General features: G+C 41.4%; 1 protein-coding gene across 8 annotated transcripts in view; it reads left to right on the top strand.

The window, feature by feature from the left end:
• The window catches only part of LOC108919871 (serine/threonine-protein kinase STK11-like), a 47,781-nt gene that overhangs the window by 20,184 nt on the left and 5,056 nt on the right, over positions 1 to 22,541 (top strand). For 5 of the 8 annotated variants that reach the window (XM_018728190.2, XM_029255177.1, XM_018728188.2 and 2 more), the window contains one exon: positions 12,497 to 14,396. In XM_018728190.2, the coding sequence (XP_018583706.2) occupies positions 12,497 to 12,681 (185 nt within the window). In that variant the 3' untranslated portion in view covers positions 12,682 to 14,396. Of the gene's footprint in view, positions 1 to 12,496; positions 14,397 to 16,610; positions 16,911 to 22,541 lie in introns of those variants that run through there. The other 3 variants (XM_029255179.1, XM_029255178.1, XM_029255180.1) reach the window with 3 other exon arrangements.

The following is a 22,541-nucleotide window of genomic DNA, read 5'->3' as shown; positions in this document are numbered from 1 at the left end:
AACATTAATAGCATAGTTATTAATTTTGGTGCATGGATTCTGTAGACACTATAAATAATCTCTGAATGCTGAAAGAATTTAGAAAAGTAAAGTTCACTTTCATTCTCCGTGTTTGATTCTGGTTGTTTTAGTGTATATACACACACACACACACACACACACACACACACACACACTTTCAGAACCGCTTGTCCCATACGGGGTCACGGGGAACCGGAGCCTACCCGGCAACACGGGGCGTAAGGCCGGAGGGGGAGGGGACACACCCAGGACAGGACGCCAGTCCGTCGCAAGGCACCCCAAGCGAGACTCGAACCCCAGACCCACTGGAGAGCAGGACCTGGTCCAACCCACTGCGCCCCCTATGTTGTTTTGTTTTAGTAGCTGATGGCAATAAAGTATCCATAGCCAAATTTTGGCAGGTCCTATATTGAACTGTATTGCTTCATACTGGTATGGTTTCATACCATAGTCATTATTTTTTCTAACCCCCCCCCATTTTTATGAAACAGTAGACATAGTAATATATGTAGTTTGGTATAGCTATGTTTAAGGTAAAGAACAGAGGGTGTGGAAATCCCTGTCCTGCAGCATCTTCAGGAAGCACCTTGCAGGGATGGAGGAAGCTCAAATGGAATTCATATCTTTTTAGAATGACTGTAGATCATTTCAGTCATTTTGGTTGCTTTTTCTCCACTTTTTTAAATAGCTCTTCCAGTGCTATTCCAGTGCAAGTTTTTGAAATGTAGCCATTTTAAATATGGTGTTATATTTATGATCATGAGTGAAAGACTTTTGAAGCTTGAAAAGCAGCCAATTTTTATTTTTATTATAGTTGTATACATTTTTAGAGAAATTGCGATTGTTTATAAGCCTTCAATGAGGAATATGCCTGTGAGATTTGTAGACAGGCAAATTAGACCTAGCTGAGCAAGCAAGAGTATTTCCTGGTTGCTCACACAGAATAAAAATCTGTTCCTCTTCTGTAGGTAATGTGTCAGTAAATATAACAAACTTTCCTTTAGAATTGTTGAAGCCATTAGAATGTCTGTTCATCTCCAGTTGTTCTTAACATGTGTAGTGTATTGAAGTACCACTTGTGTAAGTGCTATTTATGCAAATTTTTAAATTTTTTTTTATTTTTAAAAACCATCTTAAAATGTTCTGGCAAGAAAGTCTTAAGTACTGATGTTCGATTACAGTTAAAGGCATGTTCTGGTAGTATATTGACAAAGTGGGAAATACTTTTTCCTGGTGCTATGAAAAAAGGCGTTATGTCTTGAACCTGCTGTGTTTGCATTCTCTCATTTGAGTTGTATACAGAAACGTTTAATGTTATGACACTTCAAATGACTGGATTTCTCACTGAATAACAGCAACTGATGTTAAATACCGTGGTGGTCAGTTTGCAAAACTGATGCAGCGACCCACCAATTAGTCGTCCATTATCTGACAACCATTACTTGACACTGCTGCCTCCCTGAAATTGGGACAAAATGCGTCACTTGGTAAAGAGATCAACGCATGTGGTAGAACCATATTACACGAAATTGGTTGAAAAACAAATGCACTACATTCAGCAGACACTTTTCCAAAGTGAATTACAATGAATACTGTATAGTATTTAACTTTTCCATCCAATGTGATGTAAGGTTATAGACATCCTACAGTAAGTCACTCATCTATACAGCGGAGCAATGTAACACTCTCTCCCTCATACACAATGGGCAATTTAGAGTCAAATTCACCTGAAACAGGCCTTTGGATAGTGGGAGAAAACCAGAGCACTCGAAGGAAACCCATGTGAATGTAAGGAAAGCATGAAAACTCACACAGACTGAACAGGAATCACCATTCCGTTCACCATTGCTAGTGTTAGACAGCACTATTTGATGTGCTGCCAGGCCATCCATTTACTAATTGTGCGATTAACATGATGCATAGTGCTTATGTTCCAAAGCTTGGCTAAGTTACTGAAATCTGGAAAAAGGTGCAAATTTTACTACAGATGCAACTGCTTGTTTTATGGTTTTGCAGGGTTTCTTGAAAAATGTATGCACACTTCAATGCAAAAAATGCTCCTTATATAATTCTTTTGTGGGAGATATTTGGTATATGATGAAAGTTGACAAATATTGAATTAGGCCATGTGTTTGAAACATTCACAGTAAACATCTAGGCACTGATTGAAAAGTGCATGGAAAATTTTGGTGAACGCTCTTAAATTTTCTTTCACTCACCGTAGTTTGAAAGAGAACTGGTATTTAACTACCATTGAAAAGAAGGCATTTTGTAATAAGTGCCAGTATTTGTACTGTTAGCAATATAAGAAATAATGTATTGCAAAATAAATCATCAGTTTAAATCGTGTGGAACAAATCGATTACCAGAGGCCTCAATATTCTTTTTCTAACCGTCAAAAGCAAGTTTTATTATTATTAAGTAGAGTGTTAGAGGTGTTTGCCTTGTAGGGGGACGCGGTGGCGCAGTGGGTTGGACCGGGTCCTGCTCTCCAGTGGGTCTGGGGTTCGAGTCCCCCTTGGGGTGCCTTGCGACAGACTGGTGTCCCATCCTGGGTGTATTCCCTCCCCTTCCAGCCTTTCACCCTGTGTTCCTGGGTTAGGCTCCGGTTCCCTGCGACCCTGTATGAGACAAGCAGTTCAGAAAGTGTGTGTGTGTTTCCCTTGGCAAATGAATAGCACATACAGTATATAGAAAATAGTAGCAGGTGGACTTGTGCAACACTAAATAAATTAGTACTGATATCAGGGATAGGAACCGCAGGAACCTAAGCTACTGAAAAGCTAAAGAATCCTAAATCGCTATAGTAAATACTGAATCAAATTAATACTCACTCTGTTTTAAGGGGGAAAATTTAAGAAAATTGTTTGGTAACTTGGTTTGGATGAGATTTGCTTGGAACTGCTTTAGGCTCTGGATGTTGTAGGGCTGTCATGGCTGACATGCCTCTGCAATGTTGCATAGACCTCGGGGACAGTGCCTTTGGATTGGCAAACTGGGGTGGTGATCCCTATCTTTAAGCAAGGGGACCGGAGGGCATGTGCCAAATATCAAGGTATCACACTTCTCAGCCTCCCTGGGAAAGTCTATGCCGGGGTGCTGGAGAGGAGGCTCTGGCCGATGGTTGAACCTCGGGTTGAAGAGGAACAATGCGGATTCCGTCCTGGCCATGGAACAGTGAACCAGCTTTTTACCCTCTCAGAGATAATTGAGGGGGCATGGGGTTCACTAATCCAGTCTACATGTGTTTTGTGGACTTGAAGAAGGCTTATGACTCTGTTCCCCAGGAAATTCTGTGGGAGGTGCTTTGGGAGTATGGGGTACTGGGGCCACACGGCACGAGAGCTGCGTCCGCATACTCAGTATTTAGTCAAGCTTGCTCAATATGGGTGTTGGACTCTGCGAAGGTTGTGCCTTGTCTCCACTCCTGTTTGTGGTTTTCATGGACAGGATATCAAGGTGCAGTCGAGGTCAGGAGGGCATTCTATGTGGGAGTCGGAAGGTGACATCTCTGCTTTCTGTGAATGATGATGTCCTTTTGGCACCATACATGGTTGCCTCCAGCACGCACTGGAACGGTTTGCAGCCGAGTGTGAAGCGGTTGGGATGAGGATCAATGCCTCAAAGTCTGAGTCCATGGTTCTCTCACGGAAAAGGATGCCATGCCCCCTCCAGGTAAGGGGAGAGAATTTGCCCCAGGTGGAGGAGTTCAAGTATCTTGGAGTCCTCTTCACAAGTGAGGGAAGAAGGGAGCGTGAGATCGGCCACAGACTGGGAACGGTGGCCGCAGTAGGCGGTCGCTGTACTGGACTGTAGTGGTGAAGGGGGAACTGAGCCGTAAGGCTCTCTATTTAACGGTCGGTCTACATCCCTACCCTCACCTATGGTCATCAACTCTGGGTGATGACCGAAAGAATAAGATCGCGGATACAAGTGGCTGAAATGACTTTTCTCCGCAGGGTGTTGGGACTCACCCTCCGTGATAGGGTGAGGAGTTCGGACATCCCGGAGGAACTTGGAGTACAGCCGCTACTCCTCCACGTTGAGAGGAGCCAGCTGAGGTTGTTCGAGCATCTGATAAGGATGCCCCCTGGGCGCCTCCCTTTGGAGGTATACCGGGCACGGCCAACTGGGACGAGACCCCGAGGTCGGCCCAGGACCCGCTGGAGGGATTATGTGTCACAGTTGGCCTGGGAACAGCTGGGGATCCCCCAGGCTGAGCTGGAGGAAGTTGCGGGGGAGAGGGGCGGCTGGGCCTCTCTGCTTTCCCTATTGCCACTGCGACCCTAGTAGGACAAGTAGGAAAGAAAATGGATGGATGGATGTTTGGTAATCTTTTTATGCTATTCTTCAAATTACATTGATTTTAGCATAAGTGATGATGTAGTCAGGAATTTTTTTTTTTTTTTGCTTGTGTTTTTTAGTATAATTTGAATCTTATGCATTCAGTCAAGCACGTTAACTGAAATCTCATATCCATCAGCTATCGCATAGGTTGGCCATCATTATGAAGGAAACTAAGCCCTTCAGCAGCAGCAGTTTACTAACACTGATAGTTACTCTCTAGTAATATTCATATTCCTAATATTCACAGGGCGTTCTTGCAGTATCAATTCAGGTGAACATCTCCTTCATCCAAGGTGACTTACAATGCTAGACAAACTACAGTGAGTCCATTTATATTGCAGTGAAACACACTTTTTCACTGTCATTTGCAATACAATGTATTGAAATGTAAGTCTGTGATAATCTTACAAAATCTGAACCCATTTTTAGTTTGACTGATATCTAAGGGGACATTATTGAACCATTTGGGACAACTGAATTTCAGAGTTGAAGATAATTTGGAATATCAAGCAATTTATGTATATAACTTATTATGTGCTTTGTCTTATCTACAGCTTCCAGCCAAATTTTATGCCTTAAATTGGTTTGGAATTGTCGTAAAGAAATGGATACTGAGTCTGCTGTACTCACTGATCCCGAAGGGTGGTTGATGCCTTATTACTGTTTTCTGTGCTGACTCGTGCAAAGCTGTGCTTGACTGTAGATAGCCTACAACCTGTAATGAGTCCTCTTCATGCTTGATACCATTGAATGATTCTCTGTTGCACCCCTGGCTCTGGTGTGTGTGTGTGTGTGTGTGTGTGTGTGTGTGTGTGTGTGTGTGTGTGTGTGTGTGTGTGTGTCAGTTTTCAATCAGTATTCATGTTCACTTTATTTTTTTGTACAATAATTTGCAACAGCTATCGCTTGAACATGTGACAGAATGCATTCTTCCCTCACATTGTCTGGATTTGTCTGAGAAAGAATAGCTGGCCATGTTTTCTCTTAGACAGATGCCATTGAGACAAATGTATGACAGTTAGACTGCTAATTTAAAGGAATCTCCCCCCTCGGTATTGAGGACTGGAGTTCAGTAGCTTTCTTTTTAATATCTGTGAATAATGGTGATATAACAGAAATAATCTGTTTGTTTTTATGATCATCAATATGATTGCCCAGATTTTCTACACTTTGATGTCCTTGGAACAATAAATACTGTATGTTTTTACTTTATCATTGTCAGTGTTCCTGACTTGTGAAATACTCACATTGTTACAGTTTTAAGCCATGGGAAAGGTAATTACAAGCCAGGGAAGAAGCAGCACCCAAGTGCAAGCAAGCAGAAGCTGCAAATCTTTGACTGAAACTAAATTATCTGAAAATTATCAAAACCCTTTCACTGTTTATAGAGCATGAAATTTCAGTTACATAAAATAGAGGCTTACAAGGTTGAAGCTTGAAAAGAAGCTTTGCAGCTTGGAACAGGCAACCTTTTGCTCTTTTAATATTTAGTTTATACTTTTTGTTTGGTGTGCTTTGATTAAAGATAAACACAAAGGTCTGTGGTTTTCATAATGATGGTTATCCTTTCATTATGTTGCTTCCTCTATACCTACAGTGGTGCTTGAAATTTTGTGAACCCTTTAGAATTTTCTCTAGTTCTCCATAAATATGAGTTAAAACATGATCAGATTTTCACACAAGTCCTAAAACTAGATGAAGAACCCAATTAAACAAATGAGACAAAAACATTGTACTTGTTCATTTCTTTATTCAGGGAAATGATCCAATGTTACATATCCATATGTTGGGGAAAAAATGTGTGAATCTCTAGGATTATCAGTTCATTTGAAGGGGAAATTAGTCGGATGTTTCAATCAATGGGATGACAATCAGGTGTGAGTGGCGGCGGTCCTGCCTTATTCAAAGAACAGAAATCTGTGGCTTCACTATTGAAGTCTGATCTTCACAGCACAGGTTTGTGGAAGTGTGTCATGGCTGAAACAAGGGAGATTTCTGAGGACCTCACAAAAAGAGTTGTTGATACTCACCAGGCTGGAAAGGGTTACAAAACCATTCCTAAAGAATTTGGATTCCACCAGTCCCTTGTCAGGCAGATCGTGTACAAATGGAGGAAATTCAACACCATTGTTACCCTCCCCAGCAGTGGTTGACCAACAAAGATCACACCAAGAGCAAGTCATGTATGTAATAATCTGGGAGGAAAGAAACCCTGGCTAATGGCTAAGGAACTAAAGGCCTCTGTTGGATTGGCTAATGTCGGTGTTCATGAGTCCACCATCAGGAGAGCACTGAACAACAATGGTGTGCGTGACAGGGTTGCAAGAAGAAAGCCGCAACTCTCCGAAAAGAACATTGCTGCCCATCTGCAGTTTAGTAAAGACCACGTGGATAAGACAGAGGCTAATGGAAGAATGTTCTGTGGACGAATGAGACCAAAATATAGAACGTTTGTCTTGAATGAGAAGCATTGTGTCTGGCAAAGGCAAACACTGCATTCCAGCATAAGAACCTTATCCCATCTGTGAAACGTGGTGGAGGCAATGTCATGATTTGGGCCTGCTTTGCTGCCTCTGGACCAGGATAGCTTGCCATCGGTGATGGAACTATGAATTCTGAATTGTTCCAGCAAGTTGTACAGGAAAATGTTAGTGTATCCACCTGTGCACGGAAACTCATGAGAAAAAAGTGGGCCGTGTAGCATGACAATGACCCTAAACACACAAGTTGTTCTGCCACAGAGTTAAAGCAGAGGAAAGTTAATGTTTTGGAATGGCCGAATCAAAGTCCTGACCTTAATTCTATAGAAATCTTGCGGACGGAGCTCAAGCAAAGAAGCCCATCAACATCCCAGAGTTGAAGCTGTTCTGTAAGGAGGAATGGGCTGAAATTCTTCCAGGCTGATGTGCAGGACTGTTAAAACGGTTACCAGAAATGTTTAGCTGCAGTTATTACTGCACAAGTGGGACACGTTAGTTGTTGAAAGCAACGATTCACATACTTTTGCCACACAGGGATATGTAACACTGTACCACTTTCCTCATTTGTTCAATTGGGCTATCTTTATCTAGTTTTAGTACTTGTGTAAAAAAAAAAAACTGGTTATTTTATATCATTTTTATGCAGAAATAGAGAAAATTCTAAAGGGTTCACAAACTTCCAAGCACCACTACAGCTCACAGTGGTGATGTGAGCATCTAGCAGGAGCGGCCTTGAGTTGCTTTGGCTCAGCTGGTCTTCATGAGAAATTTTTCATCAGCCGGAGTGATCACATCAGCTCAAAGCCTGCAGGATCTGGGCAAATAGAGTTGAGCCAAAATGTCAGTGGAGGTGATTTATGGACAGGGCCATCATGGAAAGAGCTCACTGTAGCTGGATGACTTACACCGGTGCTTTTTCTTCTTGTTCTTTTTCATTTCATAGTTTCAAGTGATGGGTCTGTGGTCCCCTCAAATCTGTGATCTCAAGCATACATGCTCCTCTAGCTCCCTAATCCCATATTGTAGCTCCAGTTTAATGTCCAGCAGCAAACTGCATTTACTTAAATGGTCACTGATGTAATTTACTAGTGGTAGCACTGCAGGATTACTTTTTCCTTTCAAATCACTCTTAGTAATAAGGGAAAACTACTGAAAATAGAACAAAAGAAGAGCTAATTTTATTTTAAAATGTACAGACAGAGCTTGACAAGTTGCTATTGGGTGCTTGTGAAATATCAGTGTTTTGTAAACCTTATTGCTTTGTTTCTCAGGTCAGCAGGGGTGTTAGTTAATTCATCAGAGTGAGTTGAACAGTAATAGTTGATTCACGTGCATCATAATAAAAATCACGTTGCAGTCTTTCTAAATTAGGCAAATGGGTTCTGTTAATGGGTTAGAGGAAAAAATCCAAAGCATTCTTTAACCAGTTTCTCCTTTTAGCAAGACAAAACTATAGTTCAGTATGTTTGTTTTTGTACTGCCGTTCTGTCTGAAAGGGTGTGAACAACCTCCATTGGTCATCACAGCTGTAATATTATGCTGTAAAATGACTGCAGTAAACTTGGGTTTATATGACCAGATCCTAGAAACCTGCTGCTGACGTGTTTCATAAGACTGAAACAAACCATACAAAATGATGATCTTTGGCTGAACAAGTTGCTGGTAAGTGGTACGATGATGATGATGTATTTTTATGTGTCAGTGAACTCCATTGTAAGTGAATGAAGTTGTGTAACTGAAATTGAGCTAACTGAAGCTGATTCTAAACTGATAAATTAGGGTTAGGGTTAGCTAATAACCCTTTATTAGTTGATAATCTTGATTCTGAATGAATAAGCTTGGTCACTAGGAATGTGGCTGTACAGAAGACTTTTTAAAAATACTTTATACATATATAATATGAAATGTTTTCCAATAATCCAAAAAGTATCTTTTCCATTATATGTTATGGAAATAAGTTGGCATATCAGCTCATTTATACTGCCTGGTGATTGGATTGTGAAATAATGTAATTACGCACAATAGACTGATACGACTATACAGTAATATGGTTAAAGATCTATAATTCTTTTTTAAATTTTATTTACTTTTGCAGGAAATTGATGTGATGGCAGGATTTCTCAGAACAATTTAAGAAGTAAACATGGGTATTGTGCGTTATTTGCCACTCGCAACTGAAGTAGAGTAGAATTTCTGTATAAAAATGTCTTACACTTAGCACAAAATTTCAGTTTAGCTTAAATACATAGCAATGTCTGAAACTGTACTTTTTGCTCATAATTGTCTGCGTTCTGTTTCTTTTTGCTGTGGATTGGTATAGCCTGGTACTTGTGACTGTCCTCCCACTGGTTATGATGTATAAAGTGCAAAGGGTAATATGTTGGCATGTATGAGGAATGCATGAATGTGATTTATGTCTTCGCTGAATGTCTTTTCCCCACATTAGATTTTCTCTGAAATGTGCGTAAGAGCTTTGAAAACACCAGTGTGGGTGTAGCAGTGGGCTGGCTAGAGGTGTGTGAACATGCTCGTCGAAGGAGCTCAAGTACTGCACTCTCTGACAACAGTACAAATCATGCAATAGCCGGCCTTAGCTGACTCCAGTGTGGGTAGAATCTCTTCTGCACTTGTGAATAGAAGTGGTCCTGTACTGGACTTTCATATATTAATTAATTTTTTTTTTTTTTTTTTTTAACTTTAGGACAATGTTGATCTTTTGTGGTTATCATAACTACAGAAGGCTGTTCACGTCTTTGATTTTAATCTGTAAAGTCTTTGTATATGTGTGTATATAAAAATTAGGAACTGAAGTGTGTTGAAGTTGTCATGGCAACCACATGAGTCATACTGCTGCAGTTAGTTTAGTCACACTGTATATTTGCCTCTGCCTTTTTTGTGCACTGACATCTCATTTCTTTTTTTTCTTCCCTGATGGCGTCAGAGATGTACAGATTGACACAAGCTATTTTTTTTTTTTTATACAACCAAGGTCGCCCACAGTTAAACCATTAGATAAGTGCTACGGAGGAGGGGCACCTTGTAGCGGAAGCTGGGGAGACTGAAGTGTGAGTTCTTAGATGGAGACCTAATCAACAGAAGTGGTATTTTCAACTCGTCAGATGTGTGTAGACGCAGATTCTTCATTCTTATTAAAGCTGTGTATCATTCAAAGGATTCTTTTTGTGACACTGCTCTTCCGCATAAAACTACCTTTCCCACACCAGATCAAATAACGTAGTTTAATACTTTTGGTATGTACTGCACTAGATTTGACCAATCCGTCTCTTACATTTTGATGTCTTTTTTTTTTTTTTTTTTTGCTCAAAATTAGACCAAGGTATAATTCTGATGAATTTTGGAATATGGGGACACCCTTAGAAAGTGCTTTGTGATCATAGCCCTGAGCCCTTGCTCAGTGTGTGTGGTAATTTCTCAGTATACTGTCCACTTGTATATTGTGGTGACACTATGCTATTTATAAAACCAATATAATACCAATAACCAGTATAATATTGGTTTATGAAACCAATTTTAAAAAAACCCCAAGGTCTGTCACTGCATTCCCCAACAAATATCAATGTTTCGGTTCACTGAGAAGATGATTCTGTATCACCAGTGTTTGCCCTGAGATTCAGTAAATATTTGCACACGCATCCATCTGTATTGACTCACCCGGCAAAAGGAGAGGACAGATGAAACTGTTAATGCCTTGCATTTTCGTGTGCAGGGGAGGAAGCTCAGGTGTTTGATTTGGTCTTGAGATCAGTAAAGGGAGGTTCCTAAGTTTTTAGTAACAAAATAGATACTATAGTCGTTGCAGTCCTCGCTTTCCACTCCAAGGACCCAAGCTGGAATATCTGCTCCTAGTGTAATACCCTGCAGCAAGGTACTTACCCTGAATTCTGCAACCTGCATAGTATAAATTGGTGAATAATTGTAAGTACCTTAATGTATACAAACCAAACATCGTGAGCTGCTTTGACAAAAGTGTCATCCAAAGAAACAAATGTAAATTGACTTCTATGCTCTCTCACTCACACACACACACACACACACACACACACACACACACACAGTCTGAAACCGCTTGTTCCGAGCGGGGTTGTGGTGAGCCGGAGCCTAACCCGGCAACACAGTGCACAAGGCTGGAGGGAGAGCGGACACACCCAGGACGGGACGCCGGTCCGTCCCAAGGCACCCCAAGCAGGACTCGAACCCCAGACCCAACCCCAGACCCAGCCAAGCACGCCGTGCCTCCGCGGCCCCTCTGACTTCTGTGCTCTCATCTAGAAATATCACAGTGACATCAAATTCAAAGTGTGGAGATGTGCTGTAAACAAAGTAAAAGTTGAACCATGTTACTATGAATTCTCGTGTTGCAGATTGTAAGTTATTTATAACTGTTTGGTTTACTGTCAAACTCATTTTCCATGCCAACATTTGCCCAAATAACAGGGTTCTCGGGGAAGACTCAAAAGCCTACCAACACATTGGAACTATTTAAATGCTATGAAAAGTAACTTAAAGGCCATTTAACATGACAACACACACACTTTCTGAACTGCTTGTCCCATACGGGGTCGCGGGGAACCGGAGCCTACCTGGCAACGCAGGGCATAAGGCCGGAGGGGGAGGGGACACACCCAGGATGGGACGCCAGTCCGTCGCAAGGCACCACCAGCAAGACTCGAACCCCCAGACCCACTGGAGAGCAGGACCCGGTCCAACCCACTGCACCACCATGCTCCCTAACATGACAACAGTCATTCTGAATTATAAACATGTCACAAATGAGACCTCATTCTGCAGTGAAGAATACCCCTTTTCCAGTGTCAAGATGGTGTCTGCAGAAATTATAGACCACCTGCAATGATTTTTCAAAGCGCTGGAAATGTTGGTAATTCTTTCCTATGTATTTGTTTGTGTTGATTTGTTCAATTGTAAAATTATACAGTAGCTTTGAAGAGTGTCAAACAGTTCTGTAACAGTTGTCCCATCATGAAATTCCCCCTAACATTTTTAATTTGCTTGACTGAGCTGCTTGCTTCCAGATTCAAGTGCATTTTTCAGTTTTTCCCTTGCTGAGGGTACTCATCTTTCCAGAAGGATTTTACCCTATATTCAGTGTTTTGCACCGGCTCCCATTCCCTTCTGGCACTTAAGCCAGGCGGCATCATAGAATAGCAAGTAGTGCTGCTGTCTCATAGTGCCTGGGTGGTGCAAGAGGACGTGGCTTCTAACCCCACTCAGTCTGTGTGGAGTTTGCATGGTTTCCTCTGGGTGCTCTGGTTTCCTCCCACACTCCAAAGACAGGCTTTTTAGGTTCCCCATAGTACGTGAGAGAGAGTGTGTGTGTGTTCCATGGATGTATGGATGAGTGACCCAGTGTAAGTAGTGTATCTAGCAGTGTAAATCACCATGCTGAATAAGGTGTGTGGGCTGATAACACTACACAGAGTTCATTGGAAGTTGCTCTGGAGAAAAACTTCTGCTAAATAAATACACGTAAGTGCACAGCTTCCTGCATGTAGAGCTGACTTGCAGGTGGTTGAGAATTGATTGAGGACCCATTTCTTTGCCAAGACTATGACATATTCCACTGTGGGATGGGACCTGAACGGTGTGTATGTGCTCCTTGTGGTCTCCAGGGCAGAACAGGCAACATCAGCACCGTGGTGACACCAAGGCTGCGTGTCTCAAAGGCACGGAGGCAGGGCGGTTCAGCGTCAAGGCCAGATTGGAGCGCAGGGCCAGCTCCTCTTCCAACCCCTCCCGGAGGAGCGTTTCGGCTACGAGCAAGATACACAAACTCTCGGCCTGCAAGCAGCAATGACCCCAGCGACATCCTGCTCCCCAGCCAAGTTCACACGCTGCACTGGTGAGTGTCAGGAGCGCAGCGGTAGCAGTCGGATCAGGGAACGCAAAAGGACAAAAGTCTGCTATGCACCACGGATGCTGAGCTTAACCTGTTGTGCACTGTTAATGCTCATGAATGTAACCATAGGCAATTAATCCCTCAGTAAAAATAGAGTATGAGTAAAAGCCGAAAACGGCTAACTAATAATAATCATAGTGATATACGTATAGCCTGGATTATTTACTGTAACTCTTAGTCAATATAGTAAACAGTCATCAGTTTATGATGTCATGGCTTATTGCCAACCTCTATTGAAGCACAGATAAATGGGTTTTCAGTTGCTGCTCCCGAAAGTGTTCTTTAAAGTAGTCAAGGTGAAGCTCTGTGCTCGATTCACAATCCGGCAGCTTGATTTAAAAAGTCATATGTGAGATTTGTATGGAGGAGATGGGCACCACTGCCCACAGCTTGCGTGGGGGGTGGCGGAGGAGACCCTGGTCTTGGTTGAGTGAGCAGAGAATGCTGCCGTGTGGGAGTGTGTGTGGGAGGCTGGAGAGAGCTGCAGCCCTAATCAGCTTTTCAGGATTTCCTCTCTTCTTTTTTTTCCCCCCTTCCCCCACAATCCCCCACAATCCCTCACAATCCCCCAATGGCACCTGCTCATTCATGTGGACTCCTCTCCCCATGATTCACTCAGTCGCTGGAACATTCACAGCCTTTTAACAAGTGCCTTCAGCCTGCACTCTTTTTTTTTTAAAATTTTTTTTAAAGACTGTTACGTTGTGGGTAGCTCTTTTTACAGAATATGTGGGCTTGATGCTTTGCTACTTGTTTTTTGTTTTGTTCACCTTTTTGATATTCGGGTTTATGGAATTGCTTCTCTTCACTGGATTTCCAAATAATTGTTTACATTTGTACTTCCCAGCTGTGGGTAGTAGTACTTCTTTTATTAATTCCTTTTTCTGGTTGTTGATCCCAGTTCTGATGTAACAAAATAGGTGGATTTAGAAGCATGTTTAGAAGAATAAAACTGGAATTTCTTCACGTGATGATCCGTATGCACACATTCCTTACATAACTCGGGTCAATTAATTTTGTGAAACCGCCCTGTGAAATCCCATTGTGAAGGTGTTGAATTATTGTTTCAAATATGTTGCCAAAAATTAAAATACCAAAAGATATTTTAGTTAATATAGAGAATGGTTACACAATATATTTTACAGTATTTGTAGCAAAATTAATATTTCTAGATTTTCTTTTAATATTATATTCACATTTCTTCATTATCGGTTACTGTTTGTCCAGTGTGTGGTTGTGGAGGTCCGGACCCTACTTCAGTAACATAGGACATGAAGCAGGGTCCATCATGAATGGAGGAATTTTGAGAATTATGGATAATTACTCTGGATTTATCAATTATGGATAATTGCTAATGGTTTTCTTATTGAAGAAGTATGACTAAAACAGCTGGATTGACATTAGGAAGAGACAAATGTGTATCTCCCAAAATGTCTGCTATAAGAGGCAGTGTCATTGTATAGAATGAAACACCTCTTGTGGAAGAGAAATGATTTTATTTGCCAAAGCGTTCCCACGTACCTCCTCTACTCGTCTCTCTGCACTCGCTTCCTATAGCTGCCCGAATCAAATTCAACACCCTGGTTATTGTCTACAAATGCATCAATAGAACTGCTCCCAGCTTTTTACAAGACTTGATCAACCGCTACACCCCAACTAGACCCCTTCGCTCGTATACTTCTGCTCGCTTGGTGGTTCCGAGCACGAAAGGTAAAGCACGGAGGTTCTCAGTTCCGGCTCCGTTGTGGTGGAATAACCTTCCCCTCTCACTCAGAACTGCAGAAACTCTGTCTGCATCCAAGAAGGGTCTAAAAACTCATCTTTTCGGGACCCATTTCGCCCAGGATAAATGTTCATGCACCGTAACTTCATGACCATCCCCAGATAAGCCACTACTCTGGCATTGCATGTGATTGTTTGTGTATCTTATTTAAAAAAAAAAAAAAAATTGTAGGAAGGTTATCGGCATTCATCTATCCTGCGTTTTATGCACCTACTCGAGCGATGAACATCGGTGCATCAAGCGGAAAGCAACAAACTAGGTTTACTTAAGAATCACATGTCTGTAGCCATGTCTATTTCTCTTAATGTAATGCACAAATTGTATTTTTGCTGAGATGTACGTCGCTTTGGACAAAAGTGTCTGCTAAATGAATACATGTAAATGTAAATGAGAATGAAATTGGCAAAATAGCATTGTGCTAAATAATTAGCACATTATTTGAAAAAGACTAGATATTTTCATAAGCCGTCGTAGCGGTTTTCCTTTTTATGTTCCATGATAAATGAGGTGTGTGTGTGTGTATATATACAGTTTATGTAGTATATGAGTGTATAATTTTTTTTTAAATGTGCCCTTCAAGCCTTTTACAAATCTTATATAGACTGTTTTAAAGTGTGCAAAATCTGCCAGAGTTTGAGAAAAATCTATCGCATTGAAGTCGCGATTTAATGAAAACTTGATTATTTGACGCACTAAGGTTGGGAATCACTGAGGTGACTCATTTTGTATGAATCAAACTTGTAGCTGTTGAGCAATAAATGCAGAGCACCGAAGTGTGCAATAAACCATCTCCGAGCTCTCTCCAGCCTTCTTATGTCCTCCCCTTTTTGTGCATAAGATGGAGGAACTGCTTGTCGTGGGGGAAAAAAAAAAATCCATTGTTACTGCCAGCCATGAGCATAACAACATAAAACTGGAAGAATTGCAGTTTCTAATACAATTGACCAGTACTCCATCTCCCACGCATTCTCCTGCTGCCTGGAACGAGGTGTGGTAAGAGAAAATGAAGAGCGAGGAAGATGGAGTGGAAGGAAGGAGGCGGGGTGGACCACACCCCCCCAGTCACGAACAGGAGACATCGGAGAATATAGGCAGCCCTTATGAGATAAGGGCTTGTTGGGTGGGGGTGGGGGGCTTTCATTCAGTCTGCATTCATAAGCTTCCTGGATGACTCAGAACCTGGCTGGATTGTAATGGGCTGGCAGGATATTGTTTTTCTTAAAGATCATACCGCCTCTTGTGCCTGAAATGTACTGCCTGCTCATTTACCGGAGGACTGAACGGCACGGATGGCTGGCTCGCGCCGCTGTGGCGGCTACCCGAAGACTAGGGGATGCGTGGCGGTATTTTTACATTTCTTGTTTAGCTAATGCTCTTCTCCAAAGTGATGTGCAACTTCACACCACTTATCGATTTTACCCATTTATACAGCTGGCTAAATTTTTCCTGCAGCATTTCACAGTCAGTACCTTGGTCAATGGTGTTACGGCAGGAGGTGGGATTCAAACCTGCATCGTCCGATTCTAGGGGTGGTGACTCTACACAAACACTGGAGTCAAGCCCAAACGCAGGTTCTGGGCCCTGATATTATGGGTCCCAAGGTGGTGGTGTAAGTTTGCCACCTGTGGTTGTGACTGAAGCCTTGAAGTGGATCATGTGAGTAACGCAAGAAACACTTCCCTTTCACACGGAACCGGTACTGGACACCAGCCCTTCTGTTGGGGCTGCGCACTTAAATCAGTAACGCTGAACTTGCACTAACTCAGGAGATGCTCTCCTGGTTCTGAGCCGTTGGCTCATAACTCGACAACGTTCGCGTTCACTCCTCAGCCAGCGTAGGCCAAGCTTGTAGAGTGTGTGACTGTCTGTTCCTGAATAAACATGTAACTATGTTGCCCAGTCTGTTCGGAGCAATAAAACATGTGCCAGACTGGTAGATGTGTCTATAACAGTCCGCTAACTTTAACCTCCTACTCAGTGTACGTGTTCTGTCAAACGGCCATTCGTAATGCATGCTTGTGTTTATTGTTCTTCTTTTCCACAGTCAGGTTCCTCATGTTCATTTGCTTCGCTTTTTTGGGGACCCGGATAAAGAGAAGCTGCATTTTGGATTCCAGGTCATGCAAGGTCGTGCAACACTTGACGCGGTGTCTGTGTACATAAATACAGACAAGTTATAGATATATGTCATATAATTTGTTTTTGTTTGAACTGAACACAGGACCAAATGATAAGCAGTCCCCGGATTACGAACGAGTTCCGTTCCTAAGTTTGTCTTTAAGACAGATTTGTACGTAAGTCGGAACAGTTAGCTACAGTTCGTGTAGAGTCAGTTCGTCAGTTAGTCAAATGTATATGTATATAGATAAAAAACATTAAAGAAACACTTTCAGGTACACTAAAACATCTTTAACATAATACACACACACACTCACACTGACTGAAACCCCTTGTCCCAAGTGGGGTCGCAGCGAACTGGAGCGTAACCTGGCAACACAGGGCTGAAGATGGAGGGGACACATCCAGGACAGGATACCAGTCCATTGCAAGGCACCCCAAGCAAAACTTGAACCCCAGGACCCCCCAGAGAGCAGGACCTGGCCAAGTCCCCCGGATCCCCTTTAACACAATAATACGGTAATAGTAATAATAATAAATGTACCTGCAGTATTTATAATAGCAAGAGACATAGAGATAATAAATGTTACTACTGTATTTATAATAGAGAGAGAGACACACTTTGGGACTGAGCCTTTTACATGCTCCATTATTTTTGCTTTGTCCTTTAAATTGTCCTGATCGTTGACCAGCTGTGGCCTAATGCTTTTCCAGCGTTTGTTGGCATTTCACCTTTTTCCGATCGATTTATTATTTCCACTTCAGTTTCAGTCGCGATCGTTTTCCTTTTCTTTGATGTATCACCATCACTTGTATCACATTTACACTTTGGTGCCATGGTTACGAGGGTAAAAACAATAAAAAAAAAAAAATTGAAGCCAAATACAGTAACACACAAGACGCTGTTAACGGTGACGTGGTCCGACTGAAAAGAAGGAAGTGTTAGTCCTACCTCGGCCTCACGAGCCAACAAACCGCTGTAGACGCACGATGTTTTGATGCCCGTCAGAAAGTAGCACCCGTTTGTTATTACGAATCATTGTATCTAACTTGAATTTTTAATATAATAGGCTTTACAGTGGCTGGTTCATAACTATGGGTTGTTCATAAGTCAGATGTTCGCAACTCAGGCACTGCCTGCACTCTGTATGAATTAAACCTTTTTGTTTTAGACTACTGCTCTTTTTCAGTTATTCATTAAATGCATTATAAAACAATATTGTTATATAACAGTATAACAGGAGGGGTGTGCAAAGGTTGTGATACAGTGTAATGCATAAAGAACTATATTGATAAAGGTAATGGCAATGCATAAAAGTTGATCATTTTTCTGAGATGAAAATCAAGTGCAGAGGCTTGTTGTACAAGCTAGGCAAAAAAGAGGACGAGACTGCCAGGCACGTACTTAACCTTGGTTGTCATAGGTGCTGAGTTTATTTTCCATTATTTTTTTGATTAACATTTTTTTTTTTAATTATTTCTATAAAACGCAATTGAACAAGACCGTTGTGTGTCTAATTCAGAACCATCCAGCCACCTTCAAAAAAAAAATTTAAAAAGTACTATATAATAAAAGAACAGCAGTTTTTGTTTTTCTTGTTTTTTTAATTGTTTTTCATTGCTGTCATTATGTGTTCAAAGTAGGAATATAGGACCATACAGTATGACAATGACTGTCCTGCATATGAGGAGTGACATCAGCTGGAAAAGACTAGACTGAGTGCTGAAGCCTGCAATTGTTTATGGCTCCTTTACATTTTTTCCTGTGTTAGAACCTTCTGGACACCTGAGGGAGGTGTGTTTGCACTTAAAAATAACCACTCAAATGTGTCTTTTTTTCCAAGGTAGGTGAGGATTTTATATAAGATCTGTGAGTCTCTATTGTCTTATTTTTGGGTTAGGATGTGAGCTTCTTACAGTTGTTAAGTAAGAAATGCTACACAAGTCATACTGAGTATCTGAATTTCTCTCTGAAAGGCCGTGCAGTAGATGTTTCATTTGCATTTTTATAACACACACACGCACACGGATCTGTGTGTGATGACTCAAGTACCAAATACATCTGCAAATGTATACATTTGTCAAATAATCCTGATTAGTCTACAATCCCACAAGTATGAGTGTTCAAACTTTTGTCTAAAAGTCATTATAACATCACAGGCTCAATGGCAGTTTGTAAATATTTCATGTTGTGATGTACATGACCAGTAGCTCAGTCTGAAATTTAAATTCTCAGAGCTTTATAAGCATTAATGCTATTGTTTTAATTATGCTATAAAGTTGTGATTAAAGTCAAAAGATACTGTACTGGATTTTTACTCTAAACTCTTCTCGTTTTAAACGTGCACTATGCCTACAGATTTCAGATAGAAAAACTGATGCTCTGCCTTGAGAATGGTTTGCGAATAAAATCTCTGACATGCATATAGCTGTTTTATACCAAAAATAATTGAAGACAAATGTGAAAAATTATCATGTATTTTATCACCTTTGACATTCAGCACGACGGGTTATAGTTGTTTTTCCACGCGTTCATTATCAGTGACTGCTTGTCCAATTACCGGTTGCGGAGATCCGGAGCCTGTTCTCAAACGGTGTGGGGCACGGTACACCCTGGACTGGAAGCGCGCCGATCGCGGGGTATCCACGCACACGTTGTCACACGCTATGCCTGACAAGTATGTTTTTGGACCGTGGGTGTACTTTACACAGGCTGAGCTGGATTCGAACCTGCACTCAAACACAAAGCCCAGGGGCTGCGAGGCACGAGCACTACCTGATGCACACTGGATCAAATAGATTGTCAAAGGGATTTGAATGGAACAGAAAAACAGAAACAAAGCCTTGCGATAGTTTTTGTTATTTAAAAAAAAAAAAAAAAAAGTAATTTGATCCTCGGTACAATAAAGGCAGGTAGTATATGGCACCTCATAGGATGCTGAAGGCAGACCCGTCAGAAGACTTTTCCTCCCTTTTGGTTGTTGTTGGTTTAGTCTGTTTGGCTGTCAGACTGGAAACGTAAACATTTCAAGTCTCTACTGAGCTTTTCAACACCTGAGGAAACAGCGGTATCAGACAGAGGAACAAAGAATCCGTGATATTGGTGGGGGTGGTTCGTGGTGTGCTTCTATGTCATCATTGCTAGTCTGAGTTACATAAGCTTTTCAGCTGTCCTCCCGTTATTCTTATCGACAAACAATATACTCACCATTAATGCGTCATTCTTTTATTTACTGTTTGGCCCAAAAAAAAAAAAAAAAAAAGAAAAAACAAAACCTCAAAAATAAATGCATGTACATTGTTTGGTCCCTCATGGCTCAATAGCTCTGGGTCAGCAAAGGCAAAGTTTTGAAAGCGTGCTTTTTTCTTTAGTTTTTTTTAATACTTTAGAAACAAGCATATCACTTCACAAGCAGAATACAGAAATAGATTTTTTTTTCTTAATGGAAATATATAGGTCACAAAATCTGATCATCTAGCATGGCATGACTCCTAAAATAAACCATATAGAAACCTTAAGTACAAAACCCCTTATTTCCCATGACCGTTTATTAATGCTTTTCTTTAAATGTATAATAAAGAGAACTGCATTAACAATTCTGACATACATTTAGTACAGGAGCTCTGGGAAGAGACATTAATACTGATTTTCACATGCAAATCTCTGCACGGTAATGTATTGATACATTGGACAGTTAATTATCAGTGTATGATGACCTGGGTGTTAAATACACCTCAAGGATGACTCAATGTTTTTTCTTCTTTTTTTGAAAAATTAAAAATTTGTCAATGCAGTATTAGTAAGTGGTAGGAAAGAATGTACGCAGTTGAAAAACAAAAGAAATCTTGTACCATGAAGGTGTCTCCAATTACTGCGTCTAACGTATAACAGATGAGCTTCTGCTAAAGGGGACCACTCTGTTCGTTCACCGCGCTGAACTGCTCCTCCTAAAAATGCGTTTTATTCAAAATGGACTGCATGCTCCTCTAAAGTAATTTCCTGGTAACACTGCTAAATTAGCCCGAAATTCCCACATCCTCCAAGTGACCTTCGCCAGAGAGAACGGCTCTTGCACGGTTGAGAGTTAAAGGTCAGCGTTACTGTTGGGATTTTTTGACATCCAGCCCGTTCATGAAGAAACCACAAGGAAAACCGCAGCGAAAACTTGAGAAACTTTCAACAAACGCTGACATCTCAAATGAGATTTCTCGGGTTGGCTTTTAAAACTTTCACACATGGTTACGGCCGCTGGGGAAAGTATTCCCGTTGATGATTGTTCCCCCTAAATCTTCTGCGCTTTGAGAGAACTGGCAAACCTCCGGTCTGGCATTCACGCACTTCACGCGCATCACATCGGTGAAGCACTCACTTTCGGAATTGCACAAAAAAGGTTCTAGGCTATACTTTGGCAGTGCAATCCCTGAAATTATTCGCATTGTTTATTATTCTGCATTTTGCGGGCGAAACGGGGTGAAAAGTACCACGTATCCTCTCCACGAAAGACTGTCTCGGACCATCACGCCTTTCTTTGTCCACAGAACTTGAAGCTTCACGTCTCTGCATTTGCGAGTTGAAATGTTGTGTTACGAGAACAAATTTTACAGTTCAGCAGTCCTCCACCAAGCATTCAGTTAAATCAAAGTTATCTGCACCGAAATGAAAACGCCTAGATCAGTGGGACAAGATAACATGCGAATATTTGTTTTTCAGGTATGTAGGGTGAGGCAAAAGTGGGAGACCGCCCAAATACGTTTACGTTGCCTAACGTCGGGTTGATCGAACTGATACTTTTTTGTATGAGCGCACTGGGTGTATCGGTGAGGTGTGTGAACACCCCTCCGCTACCTTGAATCCAACTCAGTAACTGCAAATGGAAAGGAGGCCATGCGACCGCTCTAACGTGGTTTAAATTTCAAAAGACATTCAGCGGCGATGTTTGTTTCTTCATATCCTCATTTACTTCCTAACCCCTGAAAAGTAGCTTCGGTAAAATGTGTAATGTTCCCTTGACAGGTTAATACACGACGTAAAGTGTGTTCCCGCAGCACTAGTAGCAGGGATGTCATCTGCGAGGATCTTCATCAGAACCCTTTCGTTTTGGGTCGGCAGTCTGCTGCAATAGTTTTTGACTGGAAAGAAGGTCATAAAACATCATTGTGCCAGTGTGATGGTTTGTTTGCAAGCTTCCGTAAAAGTTAATTTAAAAAAAAAAAAAACGAACAGCAAAGCAAACAACTTATGGAGACAAAATGTACACAAATGAACGTTTGAAACAAAACGGGCATCATCGTCTCTGCCTCGTTCGGAAGAGTCAGGTCGGTTGTTCCCCAGCTGCCGAAGGCCAACGTGATCTTGCGCAATGTTTGTTTCTGCACATCAGCACTTGAAAATCATGTCTTATGAACGGAATAGGAAATGTAAGAATATCAAACAGTAAAAATGAGAAATAATGACAAACGTTTTGGAAGTTCTTCCTTCTGTTGGCGTGATGTACTTTGCGTGTGGTTCTCCGAGACGTGCGCCGCTTTGGGATTAAATGCAATTGTTAGTTTGCGTCTCGTGCTGATATTTCCCGTCACATCACTACGAACAAATATATGAAGTACGCTTACGAGCGAGAATGCCATTTCAAGCAGTGAACCTATGGACAAGTTCTATCGACTCAAGTTCTTTGTACGTTTGTTGTAAAGTAAAATGCTACGTTAAAATTTCCGCTTTAGAACTTGAAGGAATTAAATCAAGTTACAGCCACGAGCTAAAGGAACAGTGACTTATGCTGGCCAGTACTGTCATGTAAATTACGTAAGTGCGGAAATATAGGCCTTCCCAGAGACCATGGAACATGTTCATGTTTCC

The sequence above is a fragment of the Scleropages formosus genome, chromosome 9 (assembly GCF_900964775.1).
Source record: "Scleropages formosus chromosome 9, fSclFor1.1, whole genome shotgun sequence".
NCBI lineage: Eukaryota > Metazoa > Chordata > Actinopteri > Osteoglossiformes > Osteoglossidae > Scleropages > Scleropages formosus.
This window is presented reverse-complemented; position numbering and strand designations above follow the sequence as displayed.